Consider the following 23525-nt stretch of genomic DNA (forward strand, 5'->3'; position numbering starts at 1 on the left):
TTAATTTCCAATTATATATTTATTTAAATTTATAAAACATTTCTTTATTTTTTTAACATTTTTTGACATAATTAACTGAAGTCCAGTGTTCTGTTTTGATCAAGGCAAGTACATGTAACAACAAAGTAATTTATAAGTAGTTCTGAAAGTTGATATTTTCACTCCCTATTTTGCAGTGAAAATATCAAATTGCATATCATATTATGCATGTTTATTAAACCGTTAGTAACATTAATTTTCGAACGGAAATATCATAATCTGCGATCTGATATTTTGTCAGCAATCTTATAGCATTGGTTTGCAGATATTTACGTAAAAAATTGCTATTTCATAGTCAAAAACTAAAAAAAGTTGTAAAAATGGCAAATCTGCGAGAGTGCAGCTTTAAACCAAATGCAATACATTGTATATATACTTGAAATATGCATGAGTGTTAATCTGTATACTTCTGTTAGTTTAATTCTGTTTTATTAACCTTAGGATAATACATATCGTATGCTTAGTACATCGTTCAAAAGACACACACATTGAATGTCAATATTACAGTGTGTATACCACGTGATAAATTATGTCATAAACGCTACATCGGAAGGCAACATTTTGCTTAAAATGACGACTTTAAACAAAGATAACTTCCCTATTTCTTCACCATTTTAAATGAAACATAGCGCAGTCTACGCCGCTTACGGATCCCCGCCTTCGGGTTTTACCAGAGTTTGGTTGACAGTTTCGTTTCTGAAAACACTTCGACAAACCTTTTCACAAAACGGCCATCTGACGGAACACTGTCAGAACATTATTATGGAAACAGGTTTGTCGAAATGTTTAATGAATCTAATCACTCGATCAAAATCTTGTAAAGGAACAAAGGTGGGGCTCTTTAAGCGACATAGACTGCGTTTTGCTTTATTTAAAATGGTGAAGAAAATATTTTTATATAAAATAAGTTATCTTTGTTTTTAGTTTTTATTCAGTGCAAAATATTTCCATCCGACGCAGCATTTATGACGTAATTTATCACTTGGTACACACACACTGTATTAGGCTGGGTTTCTTTTGTTTAAGTTCGATATTTAATACAGTGTGTGTGTGTGTGTGTGTGTGTGTAATAGATAAATTCCTTTGTAGTTAAGATATGCACACCGCCACCAACAATAACATTCGGGAGTTACGACCCAGTAGAACCCAGCGGCGAACACGAATACAATACTATTGTGAACTACACGTGCGACTTTGGGTACCACCGTTTAAGTGGCGACCCCGTCCGAACATGCGACGACAACAAACAGTGGACTGGAACAACGCCGGTTTGTCAAAGTAAGGATATATATTTTAACTTTATTAAAAAACACGTCTTAACCTTTTGCGATAATATATTTATTTCAAACGTTTTAGGTGTATGAACATTATAAATGCCAAATAAACGTCATTTTATGGTTTATCATATAAACGTGTTGGTGTTCGTGAGGTGAAATATATTGCGATCTCACACTGAAACAAACATTTTTTTCTTTCTTTTCATTAAATGCCTAAAAGGATTTTAAATGACAGTTTATTGTAGTTTTTCGGAAAGGGCACCACAGTGCATGCGAACGTAACGTCAATTCTATAGTGTGTGTCCTAGCCCTTTGCTCCCTCACGTTTGATTTGGAGCGGGCTTAAATTTTCAAAACAGTGAAAAATATCAAAATGTTATTTAACTATTTGAAATAGTGAGATATCATTTTTATTTCACTGATAAGTCTCTATAACCCACCAGAAAGCATTGTAGGACCTTATTATTCCCTGATCATATTTTTCACAGATCTGGGAAAAATAGGATCCTATTCTTCACAGTTTCAAACTGTGACATATATGACTGATCAAAATGGTGGTAAGCAAACGAATCATATTCTTCACAGAGTTTGTCGATGACAGTGCTGTTTGATAAATTTGATATCAAAAATTTAATAACAACAAAAAAATGTAAATACAATAATAATAATAATAAAAAGAAGAAGAAGACGAAGAAGAAGAAGAAGAAGAAGAAGAAGAAGAAGAAGAAGAAGAAGAAGAAGAAGAAGAAGAAGAAGAGAAAGGAGGAGAAGAAAAAGAAGAAGAAGAACAACATATATTCTTAAAACTACGCCTTATAAAAACAATAAAACATATTCTTACAACACCAATAACAACAGCACCACCACCAATTCTTAAAAATAAAATCTTCTCTATATTTATCTTGGTCGGATTGTGTCCCCGAGGGTGAATTGTTACACTATCGTCAATGCTCGACCATAACAGGCAAGTTCAGAACAGAACTATCTTTAAACCAAAGCTCTTCTAGCACTGCGGTAGTCACTGCTTGCCCGAAATTTAGCCGTTGAAAGCGTTGGAAATACTTTTCTCCAATACATCTGTCTATGCCAACACAACTCACGACAATAGACACATTGCCATCTACCTTTTACGGTGCCAACAAGAACCATACAGCAACAACATGAAAAACATAAAAAAAATAAAACAACGAATTCTACAACAACCGCCACTGTGCCTACAACTGCAGCCAACTAACAGCAACAGCAACAACAGAAACGACAACAACATAATCAACGATTCTTTATGACTAGAATATATACACAGACATGCATATCAACAAAATATTTCTTAGTAGATCCAATAATTTGACCATGCTAGAAATTCTTATCTTGCCCACGGGCGAAGATAAAATGCCCGTATGGAACTCCTTTTTAATGGTCACCACATTGTAATTACCTCCCTTGTTGAAAATTGTCGTCTGTAGCATCATGGAAATGTTGTCTTGTGGCAATATGTAGAACGCTGATTAATTATTTCTGGCCTCAAATGCCACCATAAAAAGGTTTTCAAGAAATAATGCTTCTCTCTCCTTAGAACTATTTAAAGACTGGTTTGACTATTAACATAATCTGAATCACTGCGCGCATATCCATGACAACCACGAATTAAAGCATATCCATACGCAATTATTTTCACTAAGCACAAATACATTTTTACTTAATTTTGTTTAACTGAGGTGAAAGAAAAAGCATCTACCATAGCCGCTCGTGTAAGATCGGTTTATTCCAAACTTCGCGCAGGGTGTTTTGCGGAAACTCGGTAAACCTCGTTTACCCAAAACACCCTACGCTCGGGTCGGAATGAACCTATCTTACATTCTCGGCTATGGAAGATACTTATAATCTGTAATACTGGAAATAGCAATCTGTGACAAATGTGACTCAGTTGTAAAATTTACTTTTTTGTTAAAAAATGATGGAATGTTTGACCTGTGAGGAATGTAATTTTATGGTACATATAAAAACGGCTTTGATCACAAATTTTCCAGGAGCTGTGACATATATGTTCGAAATGTGTGACGAATGAGATCTTATTTTCCCAGCTGTGAAGAATAGGATCCTATTTTCCCAGGTGGGAAGAATATGATCTGGGAAAAATAAGGTCTTACAAAGCATATAATTAATAACCAATATTGATTTTCAGTTGTAACTTGCCCAAAACCAACCGAGTCCTACATCACATATACGCCGGATACGGCGACGTACGATTTCAACACCACAGTATCCGGCGCCTGTATCCTTGGTTACAACCACACCGCCGGTGACGCCACACGGACATGTTTAAATACATTTGACTTTGACGGAATGCCGATGATTTGCATAAGTATGTTGTTGTTTTTTACCAGATGTATGCTCATATTAACATCACGATACAAATACAATTTTCGTAATTCGTGATACCCAACCATTAGTATAAATCATTATCTTATAGAAAACGTTTGTTCAACAAGTGTTCTTAATAAAAACATATTTTAATTTGTGAAAAAAAGAAATTTTCGAAAACTTCATAGAAACTTATTAATTATTGTTTTCAAAATGTTTCATCATTACGTATGCGGTCTTTTCTCCTCTCTCGTTTATACTAATTCTAACTCATCACTCTGTTCTCGAATCTCTATTGCCAATGCGATCATGCTTTCTATTGCCAATATTGGACTCATTTCCAAGGATTCCTTTATGTAATACTTTGTTGTTTTAATGTATACATATAAGTACTATAGCTTATGCTATCAGACAGGTCTCTAGCTGTTTTTGTGGTGTTTTTACACATTGATGTATATGAACTATAGCTATCGTTATCCGAACCGAGTGCATATTGTTCTTTTGTAGTCGTGGAGTGCGTTGCGCCAGATCCGATAAGCTATACCATCATTGCAAACGCTGTACCGAGCACATACGTGTATCTTGACCAGATCTCGTACGCATGCGTTATAGGGTATGAGCTCACAAGCGGAGACAGCGTGAGAACGTGTACGGAGACCAGCTTCTGGTCGGGAGCTCCACCCAACTGCACCAGTACGCAACTGCTTTGCATGCTCTTCACCAGCAAGCTAATTAGCGATGCTGCGTAGTGTAACATAACGAGGGTCAACAAAAAAACATGGACTTTGTACATTCAAAAATCGATTAAGATAATATTCATATGTTGTGTTTATCACAAAATCTATTCTCTTAAATGGCAAAAATACTCAATTACTTTGCTTTTGTATGATTGGTTATAATTTTAAAGCGGTAAGGTAGAGCAAGACATTGGTTTCTTAACAGAAAACAACAACAACAACAACAAAGTTTTTTTCTGTTTAAACATAAATATAGTGGTTGTCATTTTCTTCTAATTTTAATTTAATGTTTCAGAATCATTATTAAAAGTCGGGTATATGTTGGCAAGAAATATAAGCTCAATGAGCCATTTTCCGACATGAATGACAAACATACATAACATATCCAAACATAGCATTGTGCTTGTGACCTGGAAATAAAAGGATATAGTTTAAATGGGTACAAATATTGGAAAACTTTTTTACCAAAGCCGATCCTTATTATATTCATGCATACAATTACAAAAAGTATGATTAGAGTATGATTTGAGCTTTGTGATAAAACAGTGATAAAACATCAACAAGTTATGGAAAACAGCTACCAAGAGTTGTTCACATTATTACATAGCAGTTACTATCAGTAACTTTAACTATAGATAGGTTACCTTAAATGGTTTGTGTAAGAAAAAACAGCAACCGAAGTTTAGATTCAGATTATTTTTTTATTTTAAAAGTATACCACTAATTCATTTGTTGAGCACTCAGTTACATTGTTTCGAAGCTTAACAGTATTATTTAGTTGATATGCCTGTGATTTTCATTTTGGAAGACGTCAGCTTTTATTCAGGCTATTTAGAAAGTCCACGTACTTTTGTTCACCCTCGTATATCAAACGTTTACAACTATTTGGGTTTCAACTAACGCCTTAATTGTTACCACTATGATATAGAATTGTAGATAAGTTTGTTCTTGTTTAAGTAAGGATTTCAAAGAGTAAGTAAATATCCATAATATCATAAAGCGGAAAGCTGTTAAGCACCCAAAAAACGCAAGACCTTTTGCATTCCATGATGACTGACACAATTACAGTCAAAAAGTGCATACCGCCTCCAACAATTTCATTCGGGAGTTACGACCCAGTAGAACCCAGCGGCGAGCACGAATACAGCACTATTGTGACCTACACCTGTGACTTAGGGTACTACCACTCGGATGGCGACCTCATCAGAACATGCGACGACAATAAACAATGGACATTAACAACGCCGGTTTGCACAAGTATGTGGTTTTGTTATATTATTATTTGTATATATATATATATATATATATATATATATATATATATATATATATATAAATGTATATGTTCTAAAAGGTTAATTGCTTGTTATAATGGCAGATCGGAATATATTTCACTGAGTCAGCAACAAAAGCTATATTTCACGAGTGGCGCAGCCACGAGTGAAATATTTAAATTTGGTGTTCACAAGGTGCACTATATTTCAATTTCACACTTAAACAAACTTTTTTTTTCTTTTATTATACGGTTATAGTTCGTATTAAAAAGATATTGAATTTCAATTTATTAGAAAAACGCGCGCTATATAACGCATATTATTTCTGAAATCACTCATTGGTTTTGTGGCCCAGTTCTGTGCACGCTGATGCATAATTTGAATAGCAGAAAAGCTAAATTTCCACAAAAAAAGTTTTAAAGAAAATCAAATTTATTCTACTGATTAATCGCTTGCGAATTTTTTTTCCAGATTTCTTTTCTACATTTACGTATTTCCGATTTTTAGGATGTTAAGACACGTTGAATGACGAAGGTCTTTTTTGTTTCAGTAAAAACGTGTCCAAAGCCAACCGAACCATATATAGACTTCGTGCCAAACACGGCAACGATCGACTTCAACACCACTTTTACGGGCACCTGCATTCTTGGTTACAACCATACCAACGGAAACGCACTTCGCACGTGCCTAGACACATATGCGCTTGATGGTTCCCCAATGATATGCTCGAGTACTGTTTTGAATTTTCATCGTTTAAATTGTAGTTGAAAATAGTTATGTAGTTTCTACAGCTAACGCAAAAGACGAGAGAACAGCATGGAGTTAATTTTGAGGTTCTGTCTATTCTTAAAGGGAATAGACACCAGATGATTCCATTGCAAACAAAAATAATGTCAAAAACTTACATTATATTGATCGTTGTGTACAACGCATTGAAACTTACTTACTGATGTATCAAATCGCTTACGACATATTTTTCTTTTGCAGTTTTTGCGTATTTTTCCAGTTCAAAATTTGCTGGGTTTGTCTACCACGTAAATTCCAGTACTTTTTAAACAAGCGTCGGTATATGTATCTCAACTAATCACGTGCCTGTCATAGGCTAAATATACACACTACAAACTGGGAACTATTATGCGCTATTTTAAACGGGAAAACTCAGGTGAGACGGCGACGAAATATGCTTCTAATCATGTAAAATGATGTACTCATACTTGTTCGTTAGGTTAGTTTTGAGGAAATACTGTATCTACCAATTTTGGGACCATCTGGTGTCGAGTCCCTTAAAACCCCAAATTGAACTCCTTTTTATTGATACATGTGTTGTTTGTTTTTGTAGTATTGTAGTGGTTCTGGCCCTAGTTTAGTGTCTGTTTGGCCTTATTCTCAATTGTGACTCACAAGCGTATTTGCTTGAACCTTGGCAATTATGGGGTTTCAATGTAATTCACATTGCACTTTTCACCCATAACAATTCAATCGTAACCCCTCGGCCATTTTCCATCGAAAATCACCGCGGATGTATACCGGTACATCAGTAGTCTAGAAGTAGTTCGTAAAATTAATAATATTGATAATGAGTCACTGTAGTGTTTAAACTCGTTATCTGTGTTACGAAGTTCAAATTGAGTCCCAGTGAAGTGTATTATGGCATGATTAATTAATATAAATAAGAGTAAAATCTTTATATTTAACAGCTAAAATTGGAAATACAAATGTACTACTCGATCTACTTGCAGCGTAGTTAAAAGAGAAGAATTCTGACATTGTAAATCTTCCATAAACATTCGAGGTTGTTTTCGGAGGAAAATAGCCGAAGAGTTCCGATTGATTGCATGTTAACCGTTCATTATTTTCACTGTTGCATATAGAGCCAATAATCGGACCTCACAAGAAATACAATCACGTAGCTATATGTTGCATTCTGCTTCGGTGCGTTTTTGCGCGCAAAATACGTAGATATCGCGCCCAGACCTCCTATCAATCTTTAAGCTTTGCTCTACTGTCTTTGCGCTGAACGTTCATGCGCCATCCAAGTTTGTAAGATATATGCAAACATACACTCCAATATTATCAGTTCGTTTGTGTTAACACAGTTGTTGAATGTGCGGCTCTCCCTCTTCCGGCCCATTCCTCTATTACCAACACAGTACCCAGCAAGTATGTGTACCAGGACGATGTCACCTATGCGTGCAACACTGGGTACGAACTGTCTGGGGGCGATGTGGTTCGAACGTGTACGGAAACTAGTTTCTGGGACGGAACGGAACCAAACTGCACAAGTATGTGTTAATGTAACAACAAAGGAGTTTAAAAGTAGTTCTGAAAGTTGATATTTTCACTCCTTATTTTGCAGTGAAAATATCGAATTGATAATTTCACTGTTGTTATTTCACTGTTAAAACCCCATATTTCATCGTAAAGCATGAAAGAAAAACTGTTCTTTACACTATTTGTGTTATCAAGATTTCAAGATTTATTTACAATTATGGCATATTGCATGCATGTAATTTTAACAAATGAACAAAAGTGTAGTTAAAGAAATCAACATGTTTTAGTACGTATACAATATACATTATGTACGTCCATTTCGAGACAGTAGAGATATCATGTATCATAAAATTGAAAACCTTCAAATCATAAAAATGTCAACATTTTATATTAGGGAGACATCTCGAAAATTTAATAGTATTATTTCATAGAAAAGAGCAAGCTTTATAAGTTTTGTCCTATCTTTGCTATTAATAAGTTCCTCAAGTTTTTGAACTTTTTCGAGTATTTGAATGAGTTATGATATAATGCTGTAAGTATTTCTTCCTATCATTATAAAATAAAAATCACAATCGAACAAATAATGGTATTCATCAGCGAGAGAATAACTGGGACACCGGTGGCAAAAACGATGATCCCTTTCAATATTAAGATGTCTACTTTTTTCTATTGGTTATCTATGATTTATAATTCGAATTTGACTTAGAGCTCAGCCTAGGTAACATATTAAAATATTCCTCAATGTTTTTTTATACAATGCATAGACTAAACACAAAGACACTCCTCTGCTACCCCAATCTTCCAAAAACTCATACAGTCCAGACTTAACAATAGATTAAAAATACTAATTTTATCAAATATGACCCACCAAGATCGTGTTATAATGATTTAACATATGAAATACATGGAAATGTAACCACATATTGAGTATGCAAATTATAAGCAGCATTGTTCAATAGCTTACAAATTTAATCCTCTTTAGCAGTAACCACTTAACTCAAATAGCACAACATTCTAGCCTTAATATGTATAATAATTGTGTTTTTTTTACTCAAATCACTATAAACCATACCATTTGGTGTACACATTTTCATTTTAAGTATAATTTTACAGTATTTCAGGTTGAACTGCTCAATAACTTTAATAACATCAAATAAATGTAACTGAATGGAGAGAGATATGTAAATTCAATTTTCGGACTTAAATCACTAATGCAAAGATAGCTTATCTGGCTTGTTAAACAAGACGTTTCTTTAGTTTTGTCATTAAACTGTACTGTATGTATGAAACATCGTCAGCTATGTAAAATTGTTTTTATCGTAATACAATTCGTATTTGTTATTGCCAACTTTAGATTTTGTTAATACAAAAACCTTTGTTTTTGCAGAATTTACACCTAAGTTTCACAATGAACATTAGCCATGTATAGAAAACAAAGCGTTCTCAGTAACTAGTTGGTAGAAATTCTTGAAACTTGAAATAAATATGAACCAACATACTGCGATGATGCCTGTTTATTTATATTTTGGATTGTGTCATTTCTATATGAGTTATTGCCCTTGATTTTTTGAAAAATGCACATTCACAGCCATTTCTCAGTCACTAGCTGGCAGAATTTCATGAAACATCAAATAAATATGACTTACTATACTGGGATGATGCCTGTTCATTTTTTTTTTGGATTGGTCAATTGTACTTGGAGTTATTGCCCTTGATTTTTTGAAAAACTCATTTACAGCCATTTCTCAGTAACTAGTTGGTAGAAATTCTTGATACTTGAAATAAATATGAACCAACATACTGCGATGATGCCTGTAAGCACAAACAAGCCATCGTTGGCGGGGGATATCTTTTCACTGAAAATGCTTGTTCACCTTGCCTTACCCCCGCATGACTAGTTTGACATAGCATCACCAACTTTAACACAATATTTAGCTGCAGAATACATTTTATGAATAAATTTAATACATTAACAATCTATATTATTGTTCAACAACTTACGCAATAAAAGCGAATCTACCAACAGAGTCAAACGCTTTCTTGCAATCAATAAAAGCACAGAATAGTTTTTTCTTCTTAAGCAAATAAAAATCTATAACTAACTCCAATGGTCAACTGTACTATATCCTTTACGAAACAAGCTTGTTCTTCGCAAAGCATAGTATTGTCTTCTAGAAAACAGTTCAGTCTTTTGTTTAAGACAGAAATTAACTATTTACCAAAGCAGCTCAATATGGTAATCAATGTATATATGAAAACAATGATCTTTCAAAAATTGTAAAGCAATCAGCTTATGAGAGTGATTACGTTTATACTCATTCCAGTCCATAGTTCGATTGTGACAAAAACTGATAGCTAATATAATCGCGCTCGATTCTTTTTCCTTGGTAGTAACCAGAATTAATATCCATTTTGCTAGGCCCTGGGTAGGGATGGAAGCCACAACCTGTTGGGTGAGAGGCGGATACCACTGAGAGCTATAAATAGAAGTACTCCATCCCGAAATGGCTTCAATACCATTATATCAAAATTCAAAAGTTCATTGTTTAAGCATCTTAAAGACAACGTAATTTAGACAGCAACATGAGCAACGATATAGATGTAATGTCATGGTTCCAATATGTTGCCAAGTCTATGTTAACCCTTTAAACATTTCTTACCGCATCATTTATATTTACAGTTATATACTGTCCACCACCATCGGCGGGCACACGGAATACGTACTCACCTGTCCTCACAGAGCACGTCTGGTTGTCGAACGTAACGTATACATGTGATTACGGGTATGAGCACTTCAGCGGTGATATGTTGTCGAGGTGTCAAGATGACAAAACATGGTCCGCTGTTATACCTGTGTGCACAAGTAAATACGACATTTTATGTAGATACATATTAAGAACAAAAATATTGGTTCTACAAATTAAGCTCATTTTGAGTGACTTCAAAGTCGGTAACATTCATGTGACCCAGTTTACAATACTTCATCATACATATATACTTATGCATTTTTTCATTTATACATTTTTAAACGGCCTTTGAATGGGTTCTATAAAATAGTTTTAATATAAATGAATGAAAAGGAGCTTCTGACATTTTACATTTACAGTCGTGAAGTGCAACAAGATTGACGTTTCGTTCATGACGTTTACCCCACCAACCGCGGCAACGCATGACTTCAACACGACCATTGTATACTCGTGTGTGATTGGCTACAACCACAGCGAGGGTGACCTTGTTCGCACTTGTAACGCTTCGGGTTACTGGACTGGAATTACGCCCGCATGCACGAGTACGATCAATACATATTTCTCTATGTTCTCGTGTTTTTGTGTTCATCGTTATCGAGGGCAATTTGGCTTCGAAAATCTCGAAATTTTGAATAAGTAATAAGGCAGTTTCATTGGTTCCACAAGTAAACCACTCCGGATAAATAATATGTACAGACACTCAGACTAATGTTAACCCGTATAAAACGTATTTCGGTGAAAGCTCGCACTGGACTTGGTCCGCCTATTAAATCACTAAAAATGCAAACCAGCCACTAAGTCCACTCGCCTGAGGAGACAGCTGACAGTTAATTGTTATTGAAGAGTATTTATTCATGACATGCTTTCCATTGTAAGAAGAGTCGTTCCCTTGCCTCATGCATATTTCTTATAAACGAGATTTTGTCAGTCAATTTTCCCACGGTATGTATGAAGAGTAACAGAAGAAAGTACCGAAGTTGCCGACGATGTGGTTTGTTATGATGTAAAGCCTGTTTTATCAATAGTTCTATAAAATAGTTGAACTGTATTGGACCAAAATATGGATTTCTATAATAGCTTAGTCAACAAAGCTGAAAAAAACAACAACAACAAAAACAACAAGAACAACACAACACACAATGAAATTGATTTTCCGATATTTTGTGACTCCTTACAAAAGTACGTTTTTTTTATTGTATTTTTATTTCGCCGCTCTAAGATGAATTAAACCTACAAACTGTGGTAACATCTGGCCCCAATATCACGAAAATACTTAAGTCACATCTCAATCTCAGACTCAACTCAATTTATATCAATAAAGCATAGTATTGCTCAAAATCTTGCATGTCTTTATATTTTTTGATATCATACTTTTTAAACGGAATGTGTTGAAAAATTTACTTGAGTAATTGTTAAAAGGCAATGAATTGTACTCAAGTATTTTGATGTTACATGGTAAAACGAGTTGAGATTTGACTTAAATATTTTCGTGATATTGGGACCTGGTATGTAGTAGAAAGTATATTTTAAATTTGCTTTGAAGACCGGTAAATCTACTGCCGGAGATAAATTTATATGCTTTTTGCTTATGGTATATATGCAAATGTTTAGTCACGCTATTCTAAATTTTATACCTGTTTTAGCTTGTATCCCGTTTCTTATACTTGTATAATTATATAGTGGCAGCATTGCATTCATCGGCGCATGCGTAGGAAGCTCCCGCTTTCAAACCAAACCCATTGCCGTAGAATAAATGCTCGTGTTATATTTTCAATTCTAACTTATTTTAAGTACAAAAAATATCTGACGACACAGATGTGATATTTACGAATATTCAGTTTGGATTTCTGAAATTATATTAAAGCAAGATTAATATGTATTTATAAGCACACTCACATGACTATGACTTGACAATTCTAGTTATCACATGTGACCCACCTCCAACTTTACCCCACGCCAACTACACACCCTTCCTTGTTGAACACGACTGGAACACTGCAATAACGTACACGTGTGAGGAGGACTACCACTATTTGGGCGGCAGCTATCAGTCCGTATGCAATGAGAGTGGCTCCTTTCCACCATCTGATCTGAATTGCTCAGGTACATGCATTATTTATTGATAGACAAAATAATCAATCAATAATCAATATCTTTATTAAATGAAGACAACACGAACGAGATAAACCTCGGCGATTATATTCATAATTATGTTTAAAGGGACTCGCTCATGTTTTGTAAAATGCAATATTTTATGACAAAATAAAGTGTGGCAAATAGTGAGGATCGTTAAAACTAAGATACTGATGGCTGAAACCGTTCAACTAATGTTTGAATTTGCTCAAATATTGTCTTTGAACGCCTAGGTTTTTTTTTTTAATTCTTCACTGTACCGGGGTAGGTTCGCTCCTCACTGAAACCAGTTTTTTATGCTTTTAATTAATCTGCAATTTCGGTATAAAAGGGTAAATTATTATGACATTAATTTTTTCAGATGCTTAACCGTGAAAAACAACAATATCTGGTAAAAGCGAGTCCCGTAAAAAAAGGACAATCGTTCCTGTATATACACGTCGGTAGTAGCAGAAGTCTTTAGACGAAGTTTCGGTGATCTTTTATTGCTTTGTTTGGCTTTGTCGAACTATGTCAATATTATTATCATATCAAATTGTACCATTTTAGCACCCCATTTTATTAGCCTCGCTGTCGGAGAACCTTTGATTACATGGTTGAATGCGACAGTCCCCTCGACCGTGGTTACTTATGATTTTGATGGTTACTGTGATGTCACGCTCACACAAAGTCCACCCAACAAACTGACAATAAGCCGCACACTAGCTGGAAACCAGATTCAGCTGAATGTTGCCAAGAAAGGGGGAACGGCGCCCGGGGTTTACACAATCTCCATGAGCGCATTTCGAGGTACTCGGACATTCACAGGCGAAACGCGAGAAGTGTTTGTTGGCCAAGAAGTTAAGGATTTACAGGTACGTTTATGTGTTAAGCAGTTCACTGTGTTTTATATTATGTAGTTACTGATATTTGTTTCTCTGTTTTGTTTAAACCGTTTTAAACTTGTTTCTATGTAATCATCTCATGCATATTATATGCCAAAGATGTAAATAATAACTTGAAACTTGAAGTTGAATTAAAACAGCCGTAATATAAGGGTATGTTTTAAAACTTGATGCATGAAGCAAAACGCAATATGTCAATGTTAAAGTTGCACTCTCACAGATTGAACGTTTTAACAACTTTTTAATTTTTTGTCTTTGAACGAGCCAATTGTTGCGTAAATATCTGCAAAGTAGTGATATTAGACTGCTAACAAAAATCAGATCGCAGATTTTCATATTTAAGTTCAAAAATTGATGTTTTATGCATTTTTCTTAAACCGTTAGTAACGCTTTTAGCCATAACACATTAATTTTTGAAGGGAAATATGAAAATCTGCGATCTGATATTTTGTCAGCAGTCTTATATCACTGGTTTGCAGATATATACACAAAAATTTGCTCATTCTAAGACAAAAAATAAAGAAGTTGTCAAAGCGGTTAATATGTGGAAGTGCAGTTTTAAAGAATGAACATGAAAGTACATGATGTGATGATCATTGCAATGGTGTTACCAACACCAACACTATATGCCCGATACTCTCATGATAATAAGGAACAGAGATGATTAAGATTAATGCACGTTGTAACATGATTGAAATTCAGAAAATTATAGAGTTATATTACTGTACTTACAATTTAACTCCAATCCAATCCTTTGTGGAAGGATTTGCATAAAAAAATTGTAGCATCGCCTTGGTATACACCACTATAAAAAATATGCATTTTATATGGTTCCTGTAAACCTAATAAACTAAATTCGCATATATGCAAGTTCATTTGTGTTCAAAAAAATTGTTTGTGACTCGATGTGTATATGTGTGTTTTTGTCTGCTAGATGTTTTATTTCGTTGAGTAACTGTTATGTTTTGTATGTGATCATTGTTTGTAAATCGTAAAACGTTGTTGTCTTGTAGCATTGTGACTCTTGTTTTATGATTATTTGGTATTGTTCCTTGTGCCTTTAAATAGGTCGTTGGTTAAATATAATGCTACTGGACTTGGCCCAGTAATTTTCAATATTTTATTCGTTGTAAAATTGGTATCATTGATGTACCTTGTCTACAAAGTGTTCATGTAGAATTGTTGTTAGGAGTAATATAAGTATCTATCATGTGATACCTCGTTACTGGCTTACGCACGTGCCCTCGGGTCGGATTTTTCTATCCGTACCGGAAAAACATTGATTGATAATTTTTCTTGCATATCTAAAATTATCAATTTGTGGAAAAAATGACGTTGAAAACGAACTTTTGTACAATTACACCAAAAAGCGCGTGAATCATCTTACATGGGGTATGTAAGATGGGTTTTTCCAGCACTGGTCACATGACCGGAAACACACGTCCGGTATGCAAGAAAAAAATGGTTGTTTCCACTTACCCGACTAACCCTTTTTTTCCTCTCGAAACTACACTTTTTTGCCGTATTACGGATTTTTTTCGTAATTTCCTAAAAGAAAATGCATATTTTTGAGTGAATATGTCAACTTTTAACAAGTTATGTTTTCTACAATAGTGATATACCCTGATATGGGTAGGTTTAGTACAGAATCCCCTGGGCCGGTCCTCAAAAAAAGAAAAGAAAATATAAATAACCTATTTTTTTAGATGTTATTTGAAACAAATATTTTTTGTGCCTTACTCTCCGACTCTACCCGTTATCGTAGGCCTCTGTAGTTCCTGACTTCTACTACGTCGCCGTTGGCCCTGTCCACGCCTTCCAAGCAACGGTAACCACCGGTACTGACGTCACATGTACCTGGGTTATTGACGGTGACGTGATTTCAAACTATCATGCGGGATTTTTTTCACAGGACGACATAACGTACACTTTTACGAGGTTTGGGCCATTGCCTTGTGCCTTTAAACAGGGTTTATTTTCTCTTTACTTGGATAAGCCATGTAGTTTTTTTATTGCATAAGTGATAGAAACATCAAGAAAGCCTTTACCGTTTCATCATGCATTTGTTGTTGTTTTTTTTCAAATGAAACTTCGTCGTTATAAATAAATATATGTGTGAATGTCCCAAGTATATGAATTACTTTGTGTTTTTTTGCAGAGCTTCAGAAAACATAAGCATGAACTGTACAAATTACATCAGTTCAGATTCAGTGGATATACCAATCTCAGCAATATACGCGCTTAATGGGTACAGCCTAACAGTAGACAACCTATTACACCAGACAGTCGAAACATTCCAGTTTGAGTTTAAGTTCAGTTCAACAGCTGATGTTCCAATGGCACTAGTTTTAATCAGCATTGACCCGGTTGCTGGTGCCGTGCAAAATATAAGTGAAGACTACCCAAGCACATTTCCACTGCCTAAAACGTATTCCTATTCGGTATCATATCTGGTTCAAGGCAACTATGATCTTACGTACCGGATTTCAAATCCCGTCAGCTCCGTTACTCTAGTAAAAAATCTAAGAGTTTGGGACTATCTTTTAAACATGACATTCGACTGTCTTACTACTTGCGACTTTGTTGTTCGGAATAAAACCAATGTTGTGTTTGAATTTTCGAACCCCTCGCGCTCTGGTTTTAAGTATTCTGTCGATTTCGGTGACGGTAATACATACGCGAATAGCAGCAACGAAATTATGCTTGAATTGTACCAGTTGACGGACTTCAGTAACTTCTACTTGACCACCGGCACGTTTACTGTGGCCTGGTCTGTCCGGAACGATGAATACTCGAATAGTGGCAGCTATGAAGTCATTGTTGAAAACGAAATATGGGACTTCACGGTAGATTAAATGCACTAGAGTGGTTTTGTTTCATTTTATATATTTATTTTTACGTCTACAAAAGATATAACATCGGACTTGTTCTGCCTTTTTCCACTCTTATATATAATATGCTGCTACACACATAACATTTTGCTTATTATAAATAAAGACACGTTTTATATAGTAATATTTTACTGATCTGCAAATGTGTGTTCTCGTCTAAATTCTACTTATTCTTGACATAGCCTTTGCTTGATTATTCTTTTCCGAATTCTTGTTGTGATATGGGTACAATTTTCATTTCTACCGTGTCTGCTTTAATCAATGAAGTAACTTACCAAAAGCCTTGTGTATCGCGTTCTCGTTTTAAACTATCTGTATTTTAATACGCATGCGCAGCTAAGTAGTAAAGATAGTTAAATATAGAACATATTTAACTTTTAGGTACCCTCACATCATTTACACAAGAAATGCTACTTGTAAAGTTTCATTTTAAGGTTACAAAATGTTAAGTTGGAATATTATTTTTTTATATTGGCATTATGTTATTTAAAGAAAATGAATAAGACTGCAATTCAATCATAGTAAAATTTTGTTTCCTTTTTTAATCCTAATGATGGATTGTTTACCTCAAATTGATAACGTCCATGATAGAGCGCTTTAGAAGAAGACATCACTTGTGATGTATGACCTGGTCCCAGTATCACGAAAATACTTAAGTCAAATCTCAATCTCAGTCTCAACTCATTTTTCCACATTACAGTATGACATTATTAAAAATTAATAATGTTTTACTATTTTTAAAAGCACATTCTCACATGCACTATGTTGATTAACATTTTTGTTCAATATTCTAAAAGAATATTTTTATAGCACAAAATGTACTTGAGTAAAACTCCAAAATAATAAATTTGACTCAAGTACAATTTTTGCTCTCATTTATTTTTTCTATAAAATATTGAGCTTTTTTTTTTAATTAAGATAATGAATGAGAGAATGCAATTTTAAAAAGGGTAAAACATTTACAATTTTGAATCATATGATGCTGTAATTTGATAAAAATAGTTGAGACTGAGATTGAGATTTGACTTGAGTATTTTCGTGATATTGGGGCCTGGTAAATTGTATGAATTGGTAGGAAATATTGACTTCAGTAGCAAGGTAACGTGTATCATATTTCTTTGACATAGTGCCGTTTCCTCATCCAGCGCTGTCTTTACATTTAAAGCCTTCCTCAAACAAGTAGATGGGGAATGCTAAAAAATTGACAGTTCAAAAGTGTTTATTTAGTTTTGAGGTACAAAACTTTGCAAGAGTAAAACATATAACGTTTGCAACATGTTTTCTGGACATTTTACAAAGTACTTCATTTTAACAGGTTTGTTGTAATTCGGTAGCATTTTTACAGGAAATGCCCCAGATTATCCAACAACGTCTAGTTCATCTTAATAAAATGGTGAAAAAGTGAAAAGGGGGACTTAAATTGATTTTCTGGTTACAAATTCAGAGTGCGTATACCACGTGATGAATTGTGTCATAAATCCTATGTCGGATGGCAACATTTTGCTTCGATTGAATACTTTAAACAAAGATAACTTCATTATATCTTCACCATTTTAAATGAAACGTAGCGCAGCCAACGCCGCATACAGAACCACTCCTTCGTTCTTTTACCATAGTTTGATTGATGGTATCGTTTCTTAAAACACTTCAACAAACCTTTTCACAAAACGGCCGTTTGACGGAGCATTGTCAAAACAATATTTTAGAAACTGGTTTGTTGGACTGTTTTATGAAACTAGTCATCTTATCAAACTCCGGAAATAAAACGAAGGCGGGGCTCTTTAAGCGGGATAGACTGCCCTTAGTTTCGTTTCAAATGGTGTAGTGAACGAATCTTTGTTTTAAGACTTCATTTTCAGTAAAATGTTGCATTCCGACGTAGCATATAATTATCATATAATTTATCACATGGTATATATACACACTAAAATATACAGAAAGAAACAATCACCACATAACTACAGATTAAATAAAGTCAAATATTTTGGCTTCTAAAACCATTCCCAATCTTGTACACTTTTGACTAAAAAGCGAATGCTTTTTTGATCAAAACCTGATAAAATCTTCTTTTGTAAAATTAGCAAAGCTCCAAAAACAACTTGTCATGTATAAGTCTCACCATTACATTATTGAGCGCATAAACAACGTTAAACTTCCTGGATAGTTTGTTTTTCGGACTTTTAACCCCACTTTTTACTGCAAAAGTTTCTTCATATATTTCATTAATTTGTATTCTAATATATTGCGTTTATTGAAGAGCTGCATTTTTGAAAGATTTTTTTTATTTGAAAGTATGCTTCTCTTTAATGTGTTCCTTTTTAGATCGTACTTAGGAAATGTTATATTATCAAAGGCTTATCTCTGCTGTTTAACCACAACCCCCTCCCCACTCCGACTCCCGCTTCCAATCCCCCTCCCCTATTTTATATTTGATGTATATTGTGTTAGTCACTTGTAAAACGCTTATATACGTTGTCCATAGGTTATATTTAGTCTAGTTTACACATTTAAGAATGTGATTTGCTAGTAGTACTAATTGGATAAATATTTACCAATCAATAATAATAATAATAATAATAATAATAATAATAATAATAATAATAATAATAATAATAAAGATGATAATAGTAATAATCATAATTATCATAACAATAATAATAATAATAATAATAATAATAATAATAATAATAATAATAATAATAATAATTTTACAATTTATAATAATTTATTAAAATAATAAAATCCTACTTATGTAGAATCGAACTATACTTGTAAATGATTTGTCGTACTTAAGTTAAACCACAGTTTACCTATTGTTTCTCTAAATATTTAGGCATGGTTGGATAATCCAATAATATACCTTGCTGTTGGGGACACCCATCATTTTGAAGCCAATGCGACACAGGGAACAGATGTGACACTAACGTGGTCAATGGAGACAGGAGGCGGCGGAACTGTGTCGAAAATATACAAAAAACAGGAATTCACTTATGGAGACATTTCTTACACATTCAAAAAGTAAGAGTGTGTTTAAATATTTTTTGTTGGATAAATATATTCTGGTGTTATTGACGTGTATGTTTGGTCATGTTCGAAAGAGTAAAAGTGGACACATTGAAACACTTAGTTAACATAACGCCAGTGTAAATAATGTTATTATTGAGATGATTGTTAAAACCTTATTGTACTGCTTCGAGCTACACAGTTTCAATTATTAGATTTCATTTTATCTATCAATAAAATAAACCAAATAATTCAATACTTTCAAAATTAGCAGCATGACTCCTAATCATCTATAATATATATATATAATTATTACGGTATTATCATATAAATACGTCCGTACAGTTAAATGCTTAAAGGAACTCGCTCATGTTTCTGGAACACGTTATTTCGTTATATTTGTTTTGGTCATTTTACGAGCCATTAAATATTCCCTTTAAATATATCTCAAACTAAGACGACATTATTTCAGCCCAAAACACAATATAACAGTGACGGCATCCAACCGTGTCAGCTCTGAATCTGTAGTGGTGGTCGTAGAGGTGCTTTATTACATCAACAGCATTGTCTTCGAGACGGATGACACTCTGGCCAATACTACGACTGCAGTGGACTTCAGACTTCTTCTCGATGCAGCTGCCGATCTCCCAATGCATATCGTCAACATAACTATTGATTATAAACATGGAACAAATTCTTTTGAACAGAGGAGTTTGTTTGAGGACGCTACAGTTCCGGATGTTTATTCTTATAGCCACTTGTTCAACATGCAAGGTGACTTTCTAGTGGTTTGTTCATTGCAAAATGTTCTCGGAGTATATAACAGGACAATACTTATGACTGTATGGGATTCCTTATTGGACCTTTCTCTGGCATTTGTAAACGGAAGTGGAAAGTATATTACGAACACAACAGCTGAATTTAATTTTACTGGATTACCCGTTTTTGGATTCAAATACAGTATAAATTATGGCGATGGATCGATGGATAGTTATACCGCAGATGACATAATGTATAGCTTCTACAACTTGTCGACGTTCACCCATATTTATACAAAAGCGGGTTTGTATACTTTGACATGGACTGCTATGAACGGCTATCCGCCGTACAATAGACTAGAAACAATTTCTATTTTGATTCAAAACAGAGTGCCAATTGATGGATACACACTTGAGCCTAGTTTAAAGAAATACCCTTGGTTGAATCTTCAGTCGATGGACATCTCCGTGAACATTACATTAAATGCTTCTTCGCACTTACCTACTGATGCTACATGCGTCTTTTGGCCTGACGACGGCGAGCCATCTGTGCCAGGTTTAGCATACGATGACTATTTCTTCCAACACAAGCATCGCTATTTGCAAGAAGGCGTGTTTAACTCATCCTTTAACTGTTCAAATGAAGTCAGTTGGTTTATATACCAGTATTCAATAGAGGTTGAAAAATACAATGCATCATATGTCTGGGTTGATTACCACCCACTGGTACCTCTTAATGTGTCCGACAGTGTCGTCGTCTTCTTTCATGTGCAAACTGGCGGTTTTGCTCTGATTCCGTTCGACGTCACATTAACCTGGGACTACGGGGTACCCGTTTCTGCACGAAGACGTCGAGCTACGACAACGTTTGACCAAGTTACCTATTCTAACACGTACAACGAGCGTGGGGACTGCATATTTTCATTGTATGTGGAGGCGTTAACAACAAACACAACAAGTTACCTCGAATATCCACTTCGACTTGGGATTATGCATTTTGAATACCCATATAATATTTCTTTTATAAACTACACTAATTTAAGATATACAATGCATGGTGAACTTGGGTCATTTCATACTTTTACGATTGATTTCGATGACACGACTCCAAGTGACAACTGTAATGCGACAGACATTAACGGATGTTTCATTGAACATGTGTGTCCAACATGGGGATATCATCTAGTGACAGCAACGGCTAGTAATGGAACATTTATTGAATTCGACCAGGTTAACATGACGTGTGAAAATCCAATTGTAAACCTCACAACCGACATCCCTATCACCGTCAGTATACCTGATGGTATAATAGACGCCATGCTTAGAATACCAGCAACCGCTTTATATTTACCAGTACTACACTGTCGTTGGAACATGGGCGATCCGATCGATAGAGATAACTACCAGTTTACGCAGTCAGTGACATATGCAAGCCCTTATTTGTTCGCGAACTTTCAATATATCGCTCTCGGAAGGCACACAATAACCATCCACTGCTGGAATTTGATAAATGAAACTTCTTTTGAACAACAGATTGTAGTCACCAATGATAACTTCCTGTTTACTGGTGTTTTTGATAGATACTATTCTCAAAGCGAAGGACCTATGCATATTTCATCTATGGTTGATACAGAAATTTTCAGCCGGCTGGAAATAGTTTCGGCATCTTACGTGAAGACACATTTTAACCAATGGCAGTTGAATGTTTCCGTAGGTGAAACAAATCCGAACAGACACGGTCTTGTGTTTTCCCGTGGTGTTGTCAAAGAGAAGAAGTATTATGTTGTTCTGCGTGTAGGCTTTGTTGAAGAACCAACAAACGCAATTTTTGAACCTACATACGTAGAATTTGTAATGCCAATTCCTCACGCAGAGATTGTTGGTGGAAGTCGACGTTATGTTCCCAGGGGAATTGTGACCTTAGATGCATACTCGGTGTCTTTTGATCCCGTGTATCCATCCAACAATACGCTTACATACACCTGGAAATGCAAAGGGTAAAGCAGAATTATAATACACGATACAATAAGTAATTTTTATTTTTGTTTTTTTAAACGCCGCATGCGAACGATTTAAATGCCATAATATAAGTTGATTTACAAATATTCCTTCGGTTTGCCTTTTCATGAAAATGATATTCAAGCTTACCGATCTTTGTGTTGTTGTTTTGGTTAAGTGATTTATGCAGCAAGTGAAATAAATGTACCTACAGAATTAAACAAAAGATTACAAACATGTCAGGTAGATGCAATTTTTTCCATCGAAAGTCTCTGCTAAAAATACATGTAATTAAGTAACTGGTTGGATCACTAGTATCCTTCACTCAATTTGGATTACCATGAACCGGTGAAAAATTTTGGTTTCGTTTTACCGTATATATTTTTGTTTTAGGTACAACGTTGCGTCTTTTGATGAAGCGGAAGCAGAAACAGGCGGCCAGACGTGTTCGACCTCGGGGGTTTCTCCCGGTGTTCTGACTGTGGACACCACAGCCGGGCCAAATAAAGACTTCTATGTTGTCGAAGTGACGGTGAATAACAATAGAGGAGGAGTTGCTTCCTTTACTCAAATATTGGGGATCAAAAATACAGACGAATTGAGCATAAAGTATGTACGGGTTGTGATATAAAACACAACTTTATAAAGACGGACATACTTTCTTTACAGAAAAATCAATACACACGGTCAAATATTTGAACACGATACATGCATTTGTTAATATAAAGATACAATTATACATTAATATTCGAATTGTGTATACCTGCTTTCGTTTTAGATGCACTATAAATTGCCTGGCAAAGGTTGCAGTCACCTCAAAAATACAGCTTACCCCAGTTTTAATTGATAACTGCCCTGCCTCATTTACTTGGACATTGAAAAAACACGACGGATCCAAATTCATAACCGAGGACTTAACAAGCATTTCAAAAACAGGTAATTACTCAAAGTTGTGTTGTTTGCTAGAGTTACCTGTATATTTTTTTAAACATGAGTTTACATGCAAGTGACTATTTGGACACAGGGGCAGCAGGTATAAAATGTTTTAGATGTCTTGTGAGCTTGTCATTTTTTGAGCTATTGGCATTAGTGTTAAAATCGTAACCATATATATATATATATCACCTCCTACATAAATGACGCTATTCATAC

The 23525-nt window shown here is 34.7% G+C and overlaps 2 protein-coding genes across 3 annotated transcripts in view; both read left to right on the forward strand.

Moving 5' to 3' along the window:
- The window catches only part of LOC128214322 (sushi, von Willebrand factor type A, EGF and pentraxin domain-containing protein 1-like), a 56208-nt gene extending 40015 nt beyond the window's left edge, over positions 1–16193 (forward strand). The window contains exons 29-38 of the mRNA XM_052920737.1: positions 1129–1317; positions 3499–3678; positions 7785–7970; positions 10640–10822; positions 11066–11248; positions 12627–12809; positions 13389–13693; positions 15489–15661; positions 15882–15971; positions 16184–16193. Coding sequence (XP_052776697.1) covers positions 1129–1317; positions 3499–3678; positions 7785–7970; positions 10640–10822; positions 11066–11248; positions 12627–12809; positions 13389–13693; positions 15489–15661; positions 15882–15971; positions 16184–16193 — 1682 coding nt within the window. The remainder of the gene's footprint in view (positions 1–1128; positions 1318–3498; positions 3679–7784; positions 7971–10639; positions 10823–11065; positions 11249–12626; positions 12810–13388; positions 13694–15488; positions 15662–15881; positions 15972–16183) is intronic.
- Positions 16194–16304: 111 nt separating this feature from the next.
- LOC128245129 (uncharacterized) overlaps positions 16305–23525 on the forward strand; it is a 31687-nt gene continuing 24466 nt past the window's right edge. For both annotated transcript variants that reach the window (XM_052963375.1, XM_052963382.1), the window contains exons 1-5: positions 16305–16569; positions 19448–19632; positions 20090–22372; positions 22767–22982; positions 23152–23309. In XM_052963375.1, coding sequence (XP_052819335.1) covers positions 16423–16569; positions 19448–19632; positions 20090–22372; positions 22767–22982; positions 23152–23309 — 2989 coding nt within the window. In that variant the 5' untranslated portion in view covers positions 16305–16422. The remainder of the gene's footprint in view (positions 16570–19447; positions 19633–20089; positions 22373–22766; positions 22983–23151; positions 23310–23525) is intronic.

Source organism: Mya arenaria, chromosome 2 (genome assembly GCF_026914265.1).
Source record: "Mya arenaria isolate MELC-2E11 chromosome 2, ASM2691426v1".
NCBI classification, from domain to species: domain Eukaryota; kingdom Metazoa; phylum Mollusca; class Bivalvia; order Myida; family Myidae; genus Mya; species Mya arenaria.